Consider the following 16,181-nt stretch of genomic DNA (forward strand, 5'->3'; position numbering starts at 1 on the left):
ACCTGTGGAATTCTCTACCACAGAAGGCAGTTGAGGCCAATTCATTAAATATATTCAAGAAGGAGTTGGATATATTTCTTAAGGCTAAAGGGATCAAGGTACTGAGTTTGGATGATCAGCCATGATCTCATTGAATGGTGGAGCAGGCTCGAGGGGCCGAATGGCCTACTCCTGCTCCTATCTTCTATGTTTCTATGTTGTGCAGCTTACAGCAGATGACCACAACTCTGGATACAGGACTATACTGCAAAGATCCCCTGAAACGGTTCAGGCAGCAGAAGCATTACCTGCGCGCTCCAATTGTTTGCTCGGTCACATTTCTGGTGGCTCTGGTGGGCCAGCTCTGCACCATGCCTGTGTTCCTGTCGGGAGTCATGAGCCATGTCCAGAGGGGACAGCGCTTGTCGCCCATTATCCAGCCTGTAACTTGCCGGCCTGGTTGGCATAGAGGACTGGTGCAGGAGGAAAAAGTCACGACCTGCACGATGCACTGCCTGTGCTGACAGATCAGATGGACGTTGAGGGAGGAGAATTCTTACGATTGATAAAGATGCCAAGCTGACCCCGCTGAGTTGCCTATACCAATATGGCAGCTGGCGCACTTTTAGCTCGTAATGAGCGGGCACTTTCTACCCGCCATATTGGAAGCTTAGGAGTGTGTTTAGTGCATGGTCGAAATCTTAGGCCAATGTTTCTTGCGAAACCTGCTTGTCAAAGCTCAAGAGCCGGAAAAAGAAATTGTAAAATTGTATTCCTAACGAAGAGCCACAAGATTTAAATAGGAAACCTAGCTCATCAGTGTTAGTTACCGACACACTTTACATGAATTCTGGTTTGTGCTTGTTACTCTTTCATTTCTCATCTCTCCCTGTCTCATGACCACCTCTCACCCCCGACTCTCATTTTCTCTACCTCGTAATTTAACCCTTGTGAAGCTCTGGTATCTGGTGAGTCTGCGCTGCACTCCCTCCGAGGCCAATATTATCTTCCTGCGATGCAGTGTCCAGAACTGAACGTAGTCATTCCAGATGGGGTCTGAGCAAGGTTCTGCACAACTGAAGAATCACTTCCTTACTTTTCAATTCCAAACCTTGTGAAATAAAGGCCAACGTTCCATTAGCCTTATACACAGACACCTAAATCCCTTTGAACATCCACAGCTCCTGCTCCCTCGTTATTAAGAAAATGTTCTGATTTGTCTTTCTCAGGTCCAAAGTAGATGACGTCACCTTGAGCTCCATCTGCCATAGCTTTGCCCACTCACTCATTGGTCGGGGTGGGGGGGGGGGGGGGAGAACGTTTTCCCAGCCCTGAGGAGGCGGGTTTGGAGGCAGGACTGCCGGGAAAATGGCAGAAACGGGTCCCAACCCCGCTCCCAACCCGCCTCCGTGCCATCTTCCCGGGAGGCAGGTCCCCCGAGTCGCGCAGGGACCCGTCTCCTCGAGGCGGGAAGGGGATTAGAGCCAATTAACTGCCTGTTAACAGGTAGTTAACGGGCAGTTAATTGGCTTTTCCCCATTCTACGCCTGCAAGTGCGGGCTTCCCGATGGCTGCGAACCTCGCCAGGGTCAGCGAGGTGAGCAGTGGGTCTGCGGGGGTCAGAGGGATCGAAAGGTCTGCTGTGGAGGTGAGTGATGGGTGCAAGTGTGGAGAGGTAAGTATGAGAGGTGAGTGTAAAGTTTTTAAAAAAGTTTACTTACCTTTGTTTCTTCCTGCAGGCTTCAACCCTTAGGGATCCGGAGGTGCCTCATCTCAACGGCAGAGATGACAGAATGGCTGCTGCACTCTCAGATGCAGCAGCCATCTGATTTCTGCTGAGGAGAGAGGTTTTGGTGAGCCTGTGTGCAAGGGCTCACCTTAGAACAGAGAATGTCAGTGTTTGACAGCTTCTCAAAGCTGTCAAACGCTGACAATTCATCTGTCAAAACATTTTCGTCACAGGCTGACGTCATCTGTCACCGGCTTTCCCTAAATTGGCCAGTAAGCTTAACAAGGCCAATCAAGGGAAAATAGCGTGGGTTCGTCATACGTCACTGGGGGCGGGACTAGAACCCGGAAGGCAGCAGTCCCGCCCCCAACTTGTCTCGGCTGGCAAAATCCAGCCCAGGCTGTCTGTCACTTTGTAACTTCCTGTTCCCTACAAAACTTACTGTGCCTCTTAACTTACTTTCATCTGCAAACTTGGATATGCAACTCTCTATACCTTCATCCAAGTCATTAATATATATGGTGAAACGCTAAGCGCCCATTAGAGATCTCGGAGGAACTTCACTTGTCACAAGCCGCCAATCAGAGAACATTCCCTTTCTCCCAACTCTCTGTCTGAGCTCCCAACCAATTACCGACCCATGTCACGAGGTTATCTCCAATTCTGTGCATTAATTTCTGCTATTGATCTCTTGTGCGGAACCTTATCAAATACCTTCTGGACGTCCATCTAGACAACATCCATAGACACCCCCTTGTCCAGCATGCTAGTGACATCCTCAAAAAATTCAATGGGATTAGTCAGCCATGACCTACCCTTCACAAACCCATGCTGAATCTCTTTCATCAGCTGATACTTGTTCAAGTGCTCAGTCACTCTGTCTCTGATGATAGTTTAATGCAATTTCCTGGAATCTGACAGGTTTGTAGTTTCCTGGGGGGGAAACATTTGTTTGCTTTGCGCCTCCCGTTAGCGCCCTAAGAGAGCGCTAACGGGGCGCAAAGCAACTCGCGCCTGGGTGCGGCGCCGCCAACGCCTTCCGCGAAATTCAGCGGGAGGTTAGCGGCGGCGGTAACCATTAGCGCCCCGTGGCGCTGCGCCTCCGGCGATGACGTCATCGCCGTGCGCAGCGCCCTGCCCGCGCCCCGGTTGCGATCTTCGGTAGCGCCCCCTGACTTACCGCTGGCCACTATGTCCAACAGGGTCAGGGGAGCCTAACTGCGACCGGGGCGGCGCAAATTAAAGGGGAGGTGCTGGGCGGCCATTTTTGTTGCTGGCCGCCTGCCAGCACCTGCCTCCGCTGCCGTCCCCGGCCTCCTGTGAAGCCCCCCTCGCGGGGTGCCGGCTGCGCTCCGTGAGCCAGGCACTTCTCTTGAGTGCCGGGCTCTTTTGCCGGCACGCCGATCCCTCTTGGCCCAGCTGGGCCCCGGTCGTACTGCGCAAGGCCCCTCCCCTTTAACAAGGCCTGCGCGACGTGCAGCAGAGCGCCGCAGCACCATGATATTCACTCGCAGCGCCCCAAGAGGGAGGCGGAGCACTTCCAGTAGTGCCCCGCCCCCCTCTTGGGGCGTTACCAGTGAATTTCGGGCACGGGAGCACTAATTTATTCGGAGCGCTAGGGGGCGCGACCCAATTTTCCCCCTTGGTTTCTCCCTCTAACACCTCCTAAATAATGCTGAGACATTTGCAATTTCCCAATCCAAAAGCACAATTCCTAATTCTAGATATGGTGGCACATTTGGGCTAATTTTAACTCATTTACGTTGCCTTACTTCAAAATATATTGGTTAACTGGATCAGAATCGAAGCTGTTTTATTGCAGATAATAACGTCCTTCTGTTAATCAACATGTCCTATTTCAGGATTAAATAATTTGCGGGGCTATGGGGAAAGAGCAGGGGGAGTGGGACTAATTGGATAGCTCTACCAAAGAGCTAGCACAGGCACGATGGGCCAAATGGCCACCTTCTGTGCTGTAAGATTCGTTGCAATGAATGGGCAGGCACAAAACTTTGCGTTCATAGACTCGCACTTCAGCCGCAGAAGGTCAGGCGCAACTTGCGAGCTGCCAATAGGCAACCCCTGATCGGGATTGTTACAATGGTAGGAAATTTAGGAAGTTGGTCAGGACAACTCTAACTGTTGGGACTATGGCTTGCAGGGTCACCTGGAGCCAAGTGGAAAGAATGGTGTTAGGTCTCCCACTCCAGGGCCCATTAATGAGCCATGCTGGCAGTTCAATCATTAATAGTACCTTAGAGTACTCCAGATTTGCCTAGCTCCGGTAAAGGATTACCAAGTCTGCCACAGCGGTTAACTCGGTTCCAGTCGCTCAGTTATAAATCTACACTGTGAAGCAGGAGAGAGAGAGAGAGAGAGAGAGAAAGAGAGAAAGATAGAAAGAAAGAGAGAAAGAGAGAAAGAAAGAATGACTTGCATTTCTATAGCGCCTTTCACGACCACCAGACGTCCCAAAGCACTTTACAGCCAATGAAGGACTTTTTTGAAGTGGAGTCACTGTTGTAATGTAGGAAACGCGGCAGCCAATTTGCGCACAGCAAGCTCCCACAAACAGCAATGTGATGATGACCAGATAATCTGTTTTTGTGATGTTGGCTGAGGAATAAATATTGGCCAGGATACCGGGGAGAACTCCCCCCTGCTCTTCTTCGAAATAGTGCCATGGTTTACGTCCACCTGAGAGAGCAGACGGGGCCTCGGTTTAATGTCTCATCCGAAAGACCAGGAAGACCAGGGAGATCCTAGGTTTGATCCTTCATCTGTTTTACATAGGATTACATCGGATATACGGCACAGAAACAGGCAATTCGACCCAACCAGTCCAAGCTGGCGTTCATGCTCCCCTCGAAGCTCCTCCCATCCTTTCTCATCTAACTCTATCAACATAACCCTCTATTTCCTTCTCCCTCATATGCTTGTTTAGCCTCCCCTTAAATGCATCTATACTATTGGCTTCAACTACTCCCTGTGGTAGTGAGTTCCACTCTCTGGGTAAAGAAGATTCTTCTGAATTCCCTAATTGATTTTTTGGTGGCTATCTTATATCGATGGCCTCTAGTTCTGCTCTTCCCCACAAGTGGAAACACTCTCTCTGGCCAGGATTTCGCTCACCCCAGAATGACATATGAGGAGAGATTGGGTCGATTGGGCTTGTACTCGCTGGAGTTTAGAAGAATGAAAGGGGATCTCATTGAAACTTATAAAATTCTAACAGGACTAGACAGACTAGATGCAGGATGTTCCCGATGGTCGGGGAGTCCAGAACCAGGGGTCACAGTCTAAGGATAAGGGGTAAGCCATTTAGGACAGCGATGAGGAGGAATTTCTTCACCTAGAGAGTGGTGAACCTGTGGAATTCTCTACCACAGAAGGCAGTAGAGGCCAATTCATTAAATATATTCAAGAAGGAGTTAGATATATTTCTTAAGGCTAAAGGGATCAAGGGATATGGGGAGAAAGCAGGGACAGGGTACTGAATTTGGATGATCAGCCATGATCTCATTGAATGGCGGAGCAGGCTTGAGGGGCCGAATGGCCTACTCCTGCTCCTATCTTCTATGTATCTATGTTTCTATGTGTCTATGTGTCCGTGGTGGGCGATGTTGGTAGCGGGTCCCGGCTCGCTGTCCAAAATGATTTCCCCTGATAGGGCTTGTTAAGTCCGCCCAGCGCGTTTGCCGGTCCAATAAAAAGGAAGTGGGTCTACTGATGTCATGACACGTCATCAGCCGGTTTCCTTAAAGGGACCATGGCCACCTTACGTTTGATGTTTGTGCTGTCACTGTTCTACAGCTCTGAAGCGCTGCAAACACCTGACAATCACTGCAGGGCTGCAACCAGGCTCTCCAATGACTCCCTCCATAGCATGACTCCTCCATATGCTTATGGAGGGAGTCAGGGCATGCAGGGAGGTCCTCTTCCCTTCCCATGGGCGGAAGAGACCTCCCCAGGACACCAACACAGCCTGGTTGCACATTGCACAGGAGGTCACAAGCAGGGATGCCGTCAGGAGGACCTGGGTGCAGTGACGCAAACCTTTCAATGATCTCATTAGATCATGAAACATTACAGGAAACTCTTTTTTATCCGGCACCGATGGGACCGGTGTGGTGCCGGTTGATCAAAAAGTCCAGATTACAGAGAGGTATACTTACCAAGGTACGAGAGCCCCGTACACGGCCACAGGTGCAGGAGCACCGGTTACACGGCACTTGTGCAGGAGTCCCTGTTACATGGCCACAGATCCAGGAGTCCCTGTTGCACGGCCAGAGGTGCAGGAAACATGGTTACATGGCCACAGATCCTGGAACCCCGGTTACACGGCCACTAATATATAGTAAAAACTTACCTGAACCTACTCCTGAATTTTGCCGATTAAGAGAGGTTTCTGGATATTTAGGTGCCGGTTAAAAGAGAGTTTCCTGTAGTACAAAGCCACACTCACCTTCATCCTGCTGTGCCTCTCATCATATCCCCATCACTCTGCCTTCCCTACCCTACTCCTGCACATCCTTACTCACACCAACTTCCCTTGTACCTCCACCCATCCCTCTCTAAAATATATTAACACATTCCCATCTCACTAGCCACCCCTCACACTCGCCCTCATCTTAGTGCAATCATATCAACTCACAACACACAAGGGTAGGCACTTGGGTGTTTTATCCAATGTTCATGTAAGGTTTCTGTTAATGTGCTGTCAAACATTGAAACCATTATTTTCAACACTTTCCACTCTTGGGACAGATTTGTGTGCACCTTTCGAAGTGATTTAGTGAGTTGTAGTGAATGGTGAGACATAACGGTACCCCCCACAATGGTGGTGAGTGTGAAAGGAATGGCTTGGTCATTGTAGGGATGCTTTATGGTGTTGGTGTGGGGTGATGTTAACCTGGCGCATCATGTGGCAGCCAGAGTGTACAGCATCAAGCGAAGTAAATCTGGCCATGGTGAGGCCATCACTGGTGTCCTGGGCAGCAATGTGGTCAGGTGCTGATGCCTTCTGTCTTGTGCAGCGTCAGGTGATTGCGGAGAAGGTTGGTGTTGTTGTTGGTGCTGCTGGTGTTGGGGCTGATCGTGGTCGGATTCTGAGGACCAAGGTGAGACAGTATAAAGGGCACCCATGTTGATGGAATAGATGGCAGGTGAAGTAGAGATGACAGAAGCATTCTGTCAATGGTGAGAGAGTTCTTCCAATGAGGTGAGAGTGGATGGAGAGTGGAAAGTGGAAAGCCTGCAAAATCTGTGCTGGAAATGAACTGAGAAACAGCCTGTGGCTGAAAAAAGTGGTGATCTGTCAGGTGGGAGCTTTTACTGAACATTTGAAGCTGTCAAGTAATCAGCTGGAGCAATGACCACTGAACTCCCGCCTCAGGTTGACAGACATGGTCACCGAACATGGTTCCCATGGCCATGAAGTTAAAGTGAAAAGGTAAGTTAAAAAAGCCTGTCAATGATCTATCAGCTAGATGCTAATGAGTTTAATTGGGTCACCCGCCGCTGCCTGTCGGGTCTGCTCAGCGCTGACAGACCCGACATTGGGAAAGGTGCATTGCGGCGGGTTGACAATGGGGTCCCGACATGCTGTCAAAAAAAAACTTTCCCACCCAACCCGCCACCGATCCCACCCGCTGACCCCCTGGAAAATTCCGGTCTCTGTGTCTACTCTATCAAAACCTTTCATAATTTAAAAAATCTCTATTATGTCACCCCTCAAGAGAAAAGTGTCCCAGCCTGTTTATCCTTTCCTGATAGGTATAACCTTGCATTTCTGGTATCATCCTTTAAATCTTTTATTGCACCTTCTCCAGTGCCTCTATATCCTTTTTATAATATGGCGACCAGAATTGTACACAGTATTCCAAGTGTGGTCTAACCAAGGTTCAATACAAGTTTAGCATAACTTCACAACTTTTCAATGCTATACCTCTAGGAATAAACCCTCGTGCTTGGTTTGCTTTTGTTATGGCTATGCTAACCTGTGTCGCTATTTTAAGTAAAAGTTTTGAGTTGTGTGATCTTAGCCAGGGCAGCGATGGGTGCTCTGCAATTTTCCACAGCATTCCTCGGTTAGGGAAGGGGAAAATCAGTCATGGTTCTTGCTCCTGACTGCTATCCCGTGACTCTTGTTAGAAGTGTGCTGTGTAGATGCCATATTCAGATAGACTAGGCTCAGCTATGATACTTCCCTGTAGTCAAATTGCCTGGTAACATCCACTGTCTAGAGTCATGTGCAAATAATGGTCAGTTGGACAAAGTACAAGAGGGCTAACAGTTCCCACAGAACTATACACGGGCAAGGAAAAAAACATTACAATTACGGGCTTTCTGGCTTGTTCCTGGCTGTGAACAAGGTGACAACAACAACAACTTGCATTTATATAGCGCCTTTAATATAGTAAAATGTCCCAAGGAGTATTATAAGAATTATAAGACAAAAAATTTGACACCAAGCCTCATAAGCAGAAATTAGGGCGGATGACCAAAAGCTTGGTCAAAGAGGTAGATTTTAAGAAGCGTCTTAAAGGAGGAAGAGAGGTAGAGAGGCAGAGAGGTTTAGGCAGGGAACTCCAGAGCTTAGGGCCTTGGCAACAGAAGGCACGGCCACCAATGGTTGAGCGATTAGAATCAGGGATCCTCAAGAGGCCAGAATTTGAGGAGCGCAGATATCTCGGAGGGTTGTGGGGCTGGAGGAGATTACAGAGATAGGGAGGGGGCGAGGCCATGGAGAGATTTGAAAACAAGGATGAGAATTTTGAAATCTAGGTGTTGCTTAACCAGGAGCCGACCGCCTGGAATTTCAGAAGCTGCTTAATGTGCTGTTCTCCGTATACTACAATTATTCATCCCTACCTGCAGTGTAATGTCAGCAAACAAAACCACATGTGCATGCTCAGCAAAATATTGCTACTAATCTCAATCGTCCCTATTTTTGCACAATGATAGTGAGGGCATATATTAATTTTATCAAAATTTTATCAAAAGTTTTCATATTTTTATGAATGGTTGTGAATGCTTTGGCTGAATTGCTTGATTTTCATTTGATGCTAAAATTTTTAATGGAATACAGTATTTTTGTTTAGGTTGAATATAATTTTACACCCGTCTTCTGGCATTACATTGTGAACGCTACCTGAACTGAAAGTTTAGCAGGATTGTCGAAGGAAGTATTGAACATATTGGGGGGAATTTTGCCGGTGCTCATGGGGTGGGTTTGGAGGCGGGACCGGTGGCAAAATTGCAAAGATTGACAGCGGGTCCCGAACCCGCTGTCAACCCGCCTCCAACCAATCTTCTCGGGTGTTGGGTCCCCGATTTGCGCAGGGATTCGACACCTAGCGGCGGGAAAAGGATTATTGGCACTTAACTGCTTACAGGCAGTTAAGAGGCTTTTTGTAATTTTGACAGGTCGACTGTGGGCTTCCCGACGTCTGGACACCACGCCAGGGTAAGTGTGACGTGCTGTGGCTCCACTGTAATGTTTCTTCATTGATGACAGCTGCAGAAGTGGTGTGAAGGATCCAATGGAACACTGGTGAATTTCAGAGGTAAGAAAATGTTGGGAAAATAATTTTTAATGTATTTAGACTTTTCTGTAGGTGACAAGTTTTGGATTGTATGTGTAGTCCCACCTCGTTGGGAGAACCTCTCTCACCAGTGACAGATCACTTCTGTAACCTCACCTGCAGCTGCCATCTGTTCTAGCCTAAGGAGGAAGTCACTGGAGAGCCTTGGGGCAAGGGCTCACCTTTGTACAGTGATTGTCAGTGTTTGCAGCACCTCAATGCTGTCAAACACTGAGAAATCAGCTGTCAAAAGAAATTGTGTGTGGCCCCTTTAAGAAAACGGGCAGATGACGCGTCATCAACTGACGTCATCTGACACCGGCTTTCCCTTAATTGGCCGGCAAGCCCACAGGGCGGGCATAACAAGGGCAATTGACGCAAAATAGCATCTGTGCGTTGGACGTCGTTGGGGGCGGGATCGGAACCCGGAAGGCAGCTGTCCCGCCCCCAAGCCGCATCGAAAGGTAAAATCCAGCCCATTATGTTCCTTCTCAAAGAAAGGAAATTGGAGGAAAAATCAGAATGTCGCTGAAATGCACTTTCACCAGACATGAATTCCTGCCCCTTTGTAATGGAAGGTCAATCATTTAAAAAGGTATCTCAATATAATTAGCGACCACATCATTTTCTGAAATAATGCAAAATCAACCTTTTCCTCTGACCTATTATACTTTCTTGAATCATCAAAAAGTCTTCCTTGCCATGCCTTACCTAGTTAAAATCATAGAATGATACAACACAGAAGGAGGCCATTTGGCCCACCATGCCTGTGCCGGCTCTTTGAAAGAGCTCTCCAATTAGTCCCACTCCACTGCTCTTTCCCCATAGCCCAGATAATTTTTCTTTTTCAAGTTTTTATCCAATTCCCTTTTGAAAGTTATAGAAACATAGAAGATAGGAGCAGGAGTAGGCCATTCGGCCCTTCGAGCCTGCTTCACCATTCAACGAGATCATGGCTGATCATCCAAACCCTAGCACCCAGGCCCTACACCGACAGCCATCCCACCCAAGCCCTATCCCCGTAACCCTGTAACCCCACGTATTTAATCCCCCCTAACACTAAGGGCCAATTTTTTATCATGGCCAATCAACCTAACCCGCACATCTTTGGACTGTGGGAGGAAACCGGAGCACCCGGAGAAAACCCACGCAAACACGGGGAGAATGTGCAAACTCCACACAGACAGTCACCCGAGGCCGGATTTGAACCCGGGTCCCTGGCGCTGTGAGGCATATGATTGCATCTGCTTCTACCGCCCTTTCAGGCAGTGCATTCCAGATCACAACAACTCGCTGTGTAGAAAAATTTCACCTCATCTCCCCTCTGGTTCTTTTGCCAATTATCTTAAATCTGTGTCCTCTGGTTACCGACCCTCCTGCCACTGGAAACAGTTTCTCCCTATCTACTGTATCAAAACCACTCATAATTTTGAACATCTAGCTATTAAATCTCCCGTAAACCATCTCTGCCGCATTGAATAACGTAGATTAAAAAAATACTTGGATTTCTATAGCGCCTTCCATGACCACCGGACATCTCAAAGTGCTTTACAGCCAATGAAGTACTTTTGAAGTGTAGTCATTGCTGTAATGTAGGAAACACAGCAGCCAATTTGCACACAGCAAGCTCCCACAACCAGCAATGTGCTAATGACCAGATCATCTGTTTTATTGTTATGTTGGTTGAAAGGATAAATATTGGCCCAGGACACCAGAGATAACGCCCCTGCTCTTTTTTGAAGTAGCACCATGGGATCTTTTACATCCACCTGAGAGAGCAGATGGGGCCTCGGTTTAACATCTCATCCGAAAGATGGCACCTCCAACAGTGCAGCACTCCCTCAGCACTGTCAGCCTAGCTTTATGTGCTATCAAGTCTCTGGAGTGGGATTTGAACCCACAACCTTCCGACCTCAGAGGCAAGGGATGCTGCCCACTGAGCCACGGCTGACACCATTTACAATGATCTTGTTATATTAGTTATATATGTTATAAGACACACAAGAGTAGCCTAGAGTACCCAATCTTTGACTGCCTTTCTCTCCTTTCCTTTGTGGAAGTACTTAGCCTTTGTTCAGTGTTTCCCCCAGTGCTGCTGTTAAAAATAAAATTCACCATGCGGCAAAATGCAGGCCTAACCCATGTTTTGATGCAGAGCAGTGTTACGCTAACACATTGTCCAGTGACATTGCCTGTAGCCACCATTTTACTGATAGCCACAAGATCAGCACTGACCGATACAAGACATCATGGAAACAGGGCTTTTGAATGTTAAATCTCCCGCCCCTTAAGAATGCTGGGCATTAGAGATGCATAGGTTTTGTAGGGTGCAAATTATGGGAGATACATCGTATTGCCCACAATAAATGTTGACATGTAGAAAGAGGGGCAAGTACTGCCCCAATTTCCACCATTATGGCGTTTTCATACAAATTTTACAGAGGAAATTTGGGGTCTAGATCTTTTAGGCAAATGAGTCAATCGGCAGCAAACCCAGTTTAATCTGAATACATGTAAAGTAATTGCTACGGGAACAAGGAATCAAAAGAAGTATATGTTAAAGAAACAGACGTACATCATGATGATTAGGAAATGGATTTTGGATAATTGCTGACAAATCCAGGAAACTGTCAGCCCATGCTTGGCTGTGGTTAAAAAAAAGTCAAATAAGTTACTGGATTCCATTTCCATAGAGGACAAATCAAAAAAGATTGTATTGCTGATATTTACGGTGCTAATTCGACTGCTATATCCATTTTCTTGTGACCTAATTTTTTACACTGATCCCTATGCAGCTTTCCAGATCCTAACATGGTCACAACTGTAGAAATGGCTTTCTGTATTCTGTGAGTATATATTTCATAGAACTAGCGAGCAGAACAGAATACTCAAAAGTTTGTCTTAACTCTTTTCCCTTTGAGGGTGGAGGGGCACACATCTTACTGTAGTTCTGAACCGGTTACGTTAGCCTTGACAGATCTTGAAATTCAGTTGTCTGTCGCGGCTAAACTGACCAAAATTATTGGATAGCAAATACATTCTGAAAATTGGTTGCTCACTTGGATTAGTTCGAACACGTGGAGTGAAGTTCACTCAATTTATAGCTTCCAGGGAAAGGATTTAATTTGACCTCTGCCGTGCAGCACAGAGCTTCCAGTTATTTATCTAATAAGTTAAATGAATCTTAATGCCAAAAGATTAACAATAAGGCAATGCAGAATGATGTTAGGACAAAGGACCGTACTGCCATCAGACCATAGCGGGAGCCGCTACTCAGATAATGATGCAGTATGTAATTATGTAATTCATGTTGCAAAGCCAATGGTGTCAGAGAGGTTGTGACCCTTTTATCTGCTTCGGTTGTCATACCTGTGACGTGCCAGCTAATAACTGTGAATGGACTGCAAGCTCGTGGGATTCCCTGAAACTTAATCTGATGCTATTATTCACAGAAGTTTTACGCCTCCTTTATACGGCAGGTGCCCAGTTTGACACCTGAAGTCAAATTAACTGCTTGAACGCACAACTTTATCACAATTTGTGCACCGATGTGATACAAAAAAAACCATGTCACGTCGATGAAGAAACTGTGACACAACTGGCTCACTGTGCGTCAGGACGAGATATTATCATTCAATGCATTATCATTTAAGTACAGCATGGTGTAAGGCATTGGTAAGGCCTTTCAGCCATTATGCAAAGCAAGATTTTTTGAAGAATTAGAACTCAAGTCCGTGGGCTTTGTTAATAAACATTTACCTGACCCATTAAAAAAACTGCACTTGGAAAATTGTTTGGCGTATCTTCAGGGTACAAATCGCGGTAATTGGATCAAATTTCACGTTCACTAGAAAGCAACTAATCAAAAAGAAGTAAACCTTTCACATAAATATCCAGTACATTTCATTACCTCAATTGTCATTGCCAAAAAAAGTCAGATTTTACTCCCCTCCCCCCACCCCCGAAAAAAAATCCAGAAAGCCTTTAGATGCCATGAAGGTTTTCTATGTTCTTCTCGTGTTTCTTCTCTTTTAATTCTTCCCTGCCTTTTAACAAGTCCCACCATTTTTACTTTGAAACCTGTATCTTTCCCCTCCTTTCATTTTATGTAGAATCATAGAATGGTTACAGCACAGAAGGAGGCCATTCAGCCTGTCGAGCCCGTGCAACCTCTCAACCTCTGCTCTAAAGAGAACAACCCCAGCTTCTCTAGTCTATCCACGTAACTGAAGTCTTTCCTGGGACCATTCTTGTAAATCTTTTCTGCGCCCTCTCTAAGGCCTTCACGTTCTTCCAAAATGTACTAGCTTCTGGGCTCTGCTTGTCCCCATCTCTCGGGGGCCTCAGGCCTTGGCACTTACTGTTTGCTGAGGCTTCTTTCCCAATGTTTCTCAAAGAAAGAAAGAACTTCCATTTCTATCACGCCTTTCACGACCTCAGGACATCCCAAAGTGCTTTACAGCCAATTAAATACTTTTGAAGTGTCGTCACTGTTATAATGTAGGAAACGCGGCAGTCAATTTGCACACAGCAAGCTCCCACAAACAGCAATGTGATAATAACCAGATAATCTGTTTTAGTGATGTTGAAGGATAAATATTGGCCAGGACACCGAGGAGAACTCCTCTACTCTTATTTGAATAGTGCCATGGGATCTTTTACATCCACCTGAGAGAGCATGGCTTGGTTTAAGGTCTCATCTGAAAGACAGCACCTTCGACAGTGCAGCACTCCCTCAGTACAGCACTGGGAGCATCAGCCTAGATTTTGTGCTCAAGTCTCTGGAGCGTGACTATGAACTCAAGAACTTCTGACTCAGAGGCAAGACTGCTACCACTGAGCCCTGGCTAATACCTTTCAACACTACTCGCATGCACAAAGTCATTGCCAGTTTTCCAGAACTGTACATAAATACATCTTCGATGCTGGCCAATGTCTATCGGGCACGTGTGACCTCCAGGAGCAGCACAGAGAAAATAGAAAAGGTGCAATCAAACAAAGAAAGAACAGAAAAAAACCGAAGTCAGAGATGGAAAAATTCGAATGAATTGCCAAACAAGAAAACCAAAAGAGAAAACAAAGAATGCAGAAGAGATAGGGAAATTAGTGAACGATTCAAACAAAAAAAAAGAGAAAAAGAAATGAGGCAAGAAAAAAAAATGTGAGAGACAGAAAGAAGATAATAGTAGGAGAAGCAGAAAGACAGTTACAAGAATACAGAGAAACTCTTTAAAAACAGTGAAGAGCAACAAGAGGCAACTAGTAACTTAATGTAAGTGGTGTGTCCAGGCTGCCAGAGGGCTACTGTTATCTCACCGCCACACTTCTGCACTTCAGACTGGCAAAAGACAGTAGATAACCGAACCACATTCAAAATTCAAAATCTATGGGAGTATTAAAGTAGAGTAGCTTCTGACCGAAAGAAATTACAATCTTAATGTGACCGTCCTAGTCAGTCAGCTTTTTAGGTTCCACTTGCAGCCTTTTGCTGCACTCCTTGGTTTGTTTGACAGACCCCATCCTTCAAACCTGTAGAAACCGGCATTAAAAAGAAAGATTTTGCATTTTGAGAAAAGTGTTGACCATTCTTCGCATTGTTATGCCAAAAGGTGTTAAAACATTTCCTAAATCTGTACATGTTCTTACCTCAGTAAACAATCCTGGTTTCTTCTTGAGTTCTTCGCATTTCCTTTGCTTGCAGATCTGATGTCCCGTCTTACGGTTCTTGCAGTTGCTACATTCCCCACAGTTGTCTCTTTTCATGCACGGGTGGCAGACCCCACAGCGTTTGCGTTTCTTCTTTTGATAAACAGATGGATCCACCGAACCCAAGGCTGGGGTCTTCAGTTGAGATGGCATCATAACGGTCTCGGCGTCCAAGTCCTCGTAGCTGGACTTCGAATACTCGTCAGTCAGTTGATGGTCTTCAATCGCTGCGCCGTCCTCAAAGAAGTCTTCAGTTGTTGCCTTGATAAAGGCCGACCCATTCTCTGCCTTAACGATGGCTTTCGCCTTCTTCATCGTTGCCTTTTTTGCCTTGGGGAAAACGAAAGCTATTGAAGCAGTTGAAGACAACCCAGGCTTTTTTGCGGATTTATTTTTTATCTTGGAATTCTGGATGTCAGCCCCACCGACTGATACTTTTGATCTCCCAACGGGTTTGATGAGGACTGGGCCTGGTGTTTTCTTCAGAAAAGAATGAAACACTAACTGTGTTAGCGATCCTGTGCTGGAACTTTCAGTTGCGTGGACTGCTTTTCCATTCAGTTGATGGCACTTATGCTCGCAATGCTTCCCTGCTTCCACACTGCTGCTGACCAGTGGCTTTTCCACCAAGGGAAAGTCTTCTTTTCTCCACTGCCCGCCTTTTTCTTCTGTTAATGTACCGTTATGGGATTCTGTAGGGTCGAGCATGTTCAAGCACACTTTTCATCATCTAAAACACCTCAAAACAAGTATTAGTGCTTCAAAATAGTCAGGTGTGGCTCCAATTTCTTCCACAAAGGTTGTCTGTCACCATGGTTACTTTTGCCTTGGCCAATAGCCTCATTCGAGTCAGGTAAAAGCTTCTAAAAAGAAATAAAGTGCAAAATATTGCAACTTAAACCAAACTTTGATTGCAGTCATTAATCACACATTTAAGTGACAGGAGAACATAGTTGGGTCAGTATAGGTCAGGTAGACTCTGACCCTGAGAAGTTTATATAAACAAGCATGAAAAAAGAAAATGACTGCCAAGTTTTGCTTCCACAAAAGTTTCCGCTCCTTGCAAATTGGGAAATAGTGGGAGAAAGAAGAACAATTCACATCAATCTTAAATGACTTTATCTTATTGAAACTGAGGGGGCTCAACAAGGTAGATGCAGAGAAGATGTTTCCCCTCGTGG

General features: G+C 46.2%; 1 protein-coding gene across 1 annotated transcript in view; it reads right to left on the reverse strand.

The window, feature by feature from the left end:
* LOC147098015 (uncharacterized) overlaps positions 1-15,928 on the reverse strand; it is an 80,966-nt gene extending 65,038 nt beyond the window's left edge. The window contains exon 1 of the mRNA XM_085970804.1: positions 14,941-15,928. Within this exon, the coding sequence (XP_085826930.1) occupies positions 14,941-15,708 (768 nt within the window). The 5' untranslated portion in view covers positions 15,709-15,928. The remainder of the gene's footprint in view (positions 1-14,940) is intronic.
* Between the last annotated feature and the right edge of the window lie 253 nt (positions 15,929-16,181).

The sequence above is a fragment of the Somniosus microcephalus genome, chromosome 30 (genome assembly GCF_052327205.1).
Source record: "Somniosus microcephalus isolate GS21.2 chromosome 30, FLI_Smic_1.0, whole genome shotgun sequence".
Classification (NCBI taxonomy): Eukaryota; Metazoa; Chordata; class Chondrichthyes; order Squaliformes; family Somniosidae; genus Somniosus; species Somniosus microcephalus.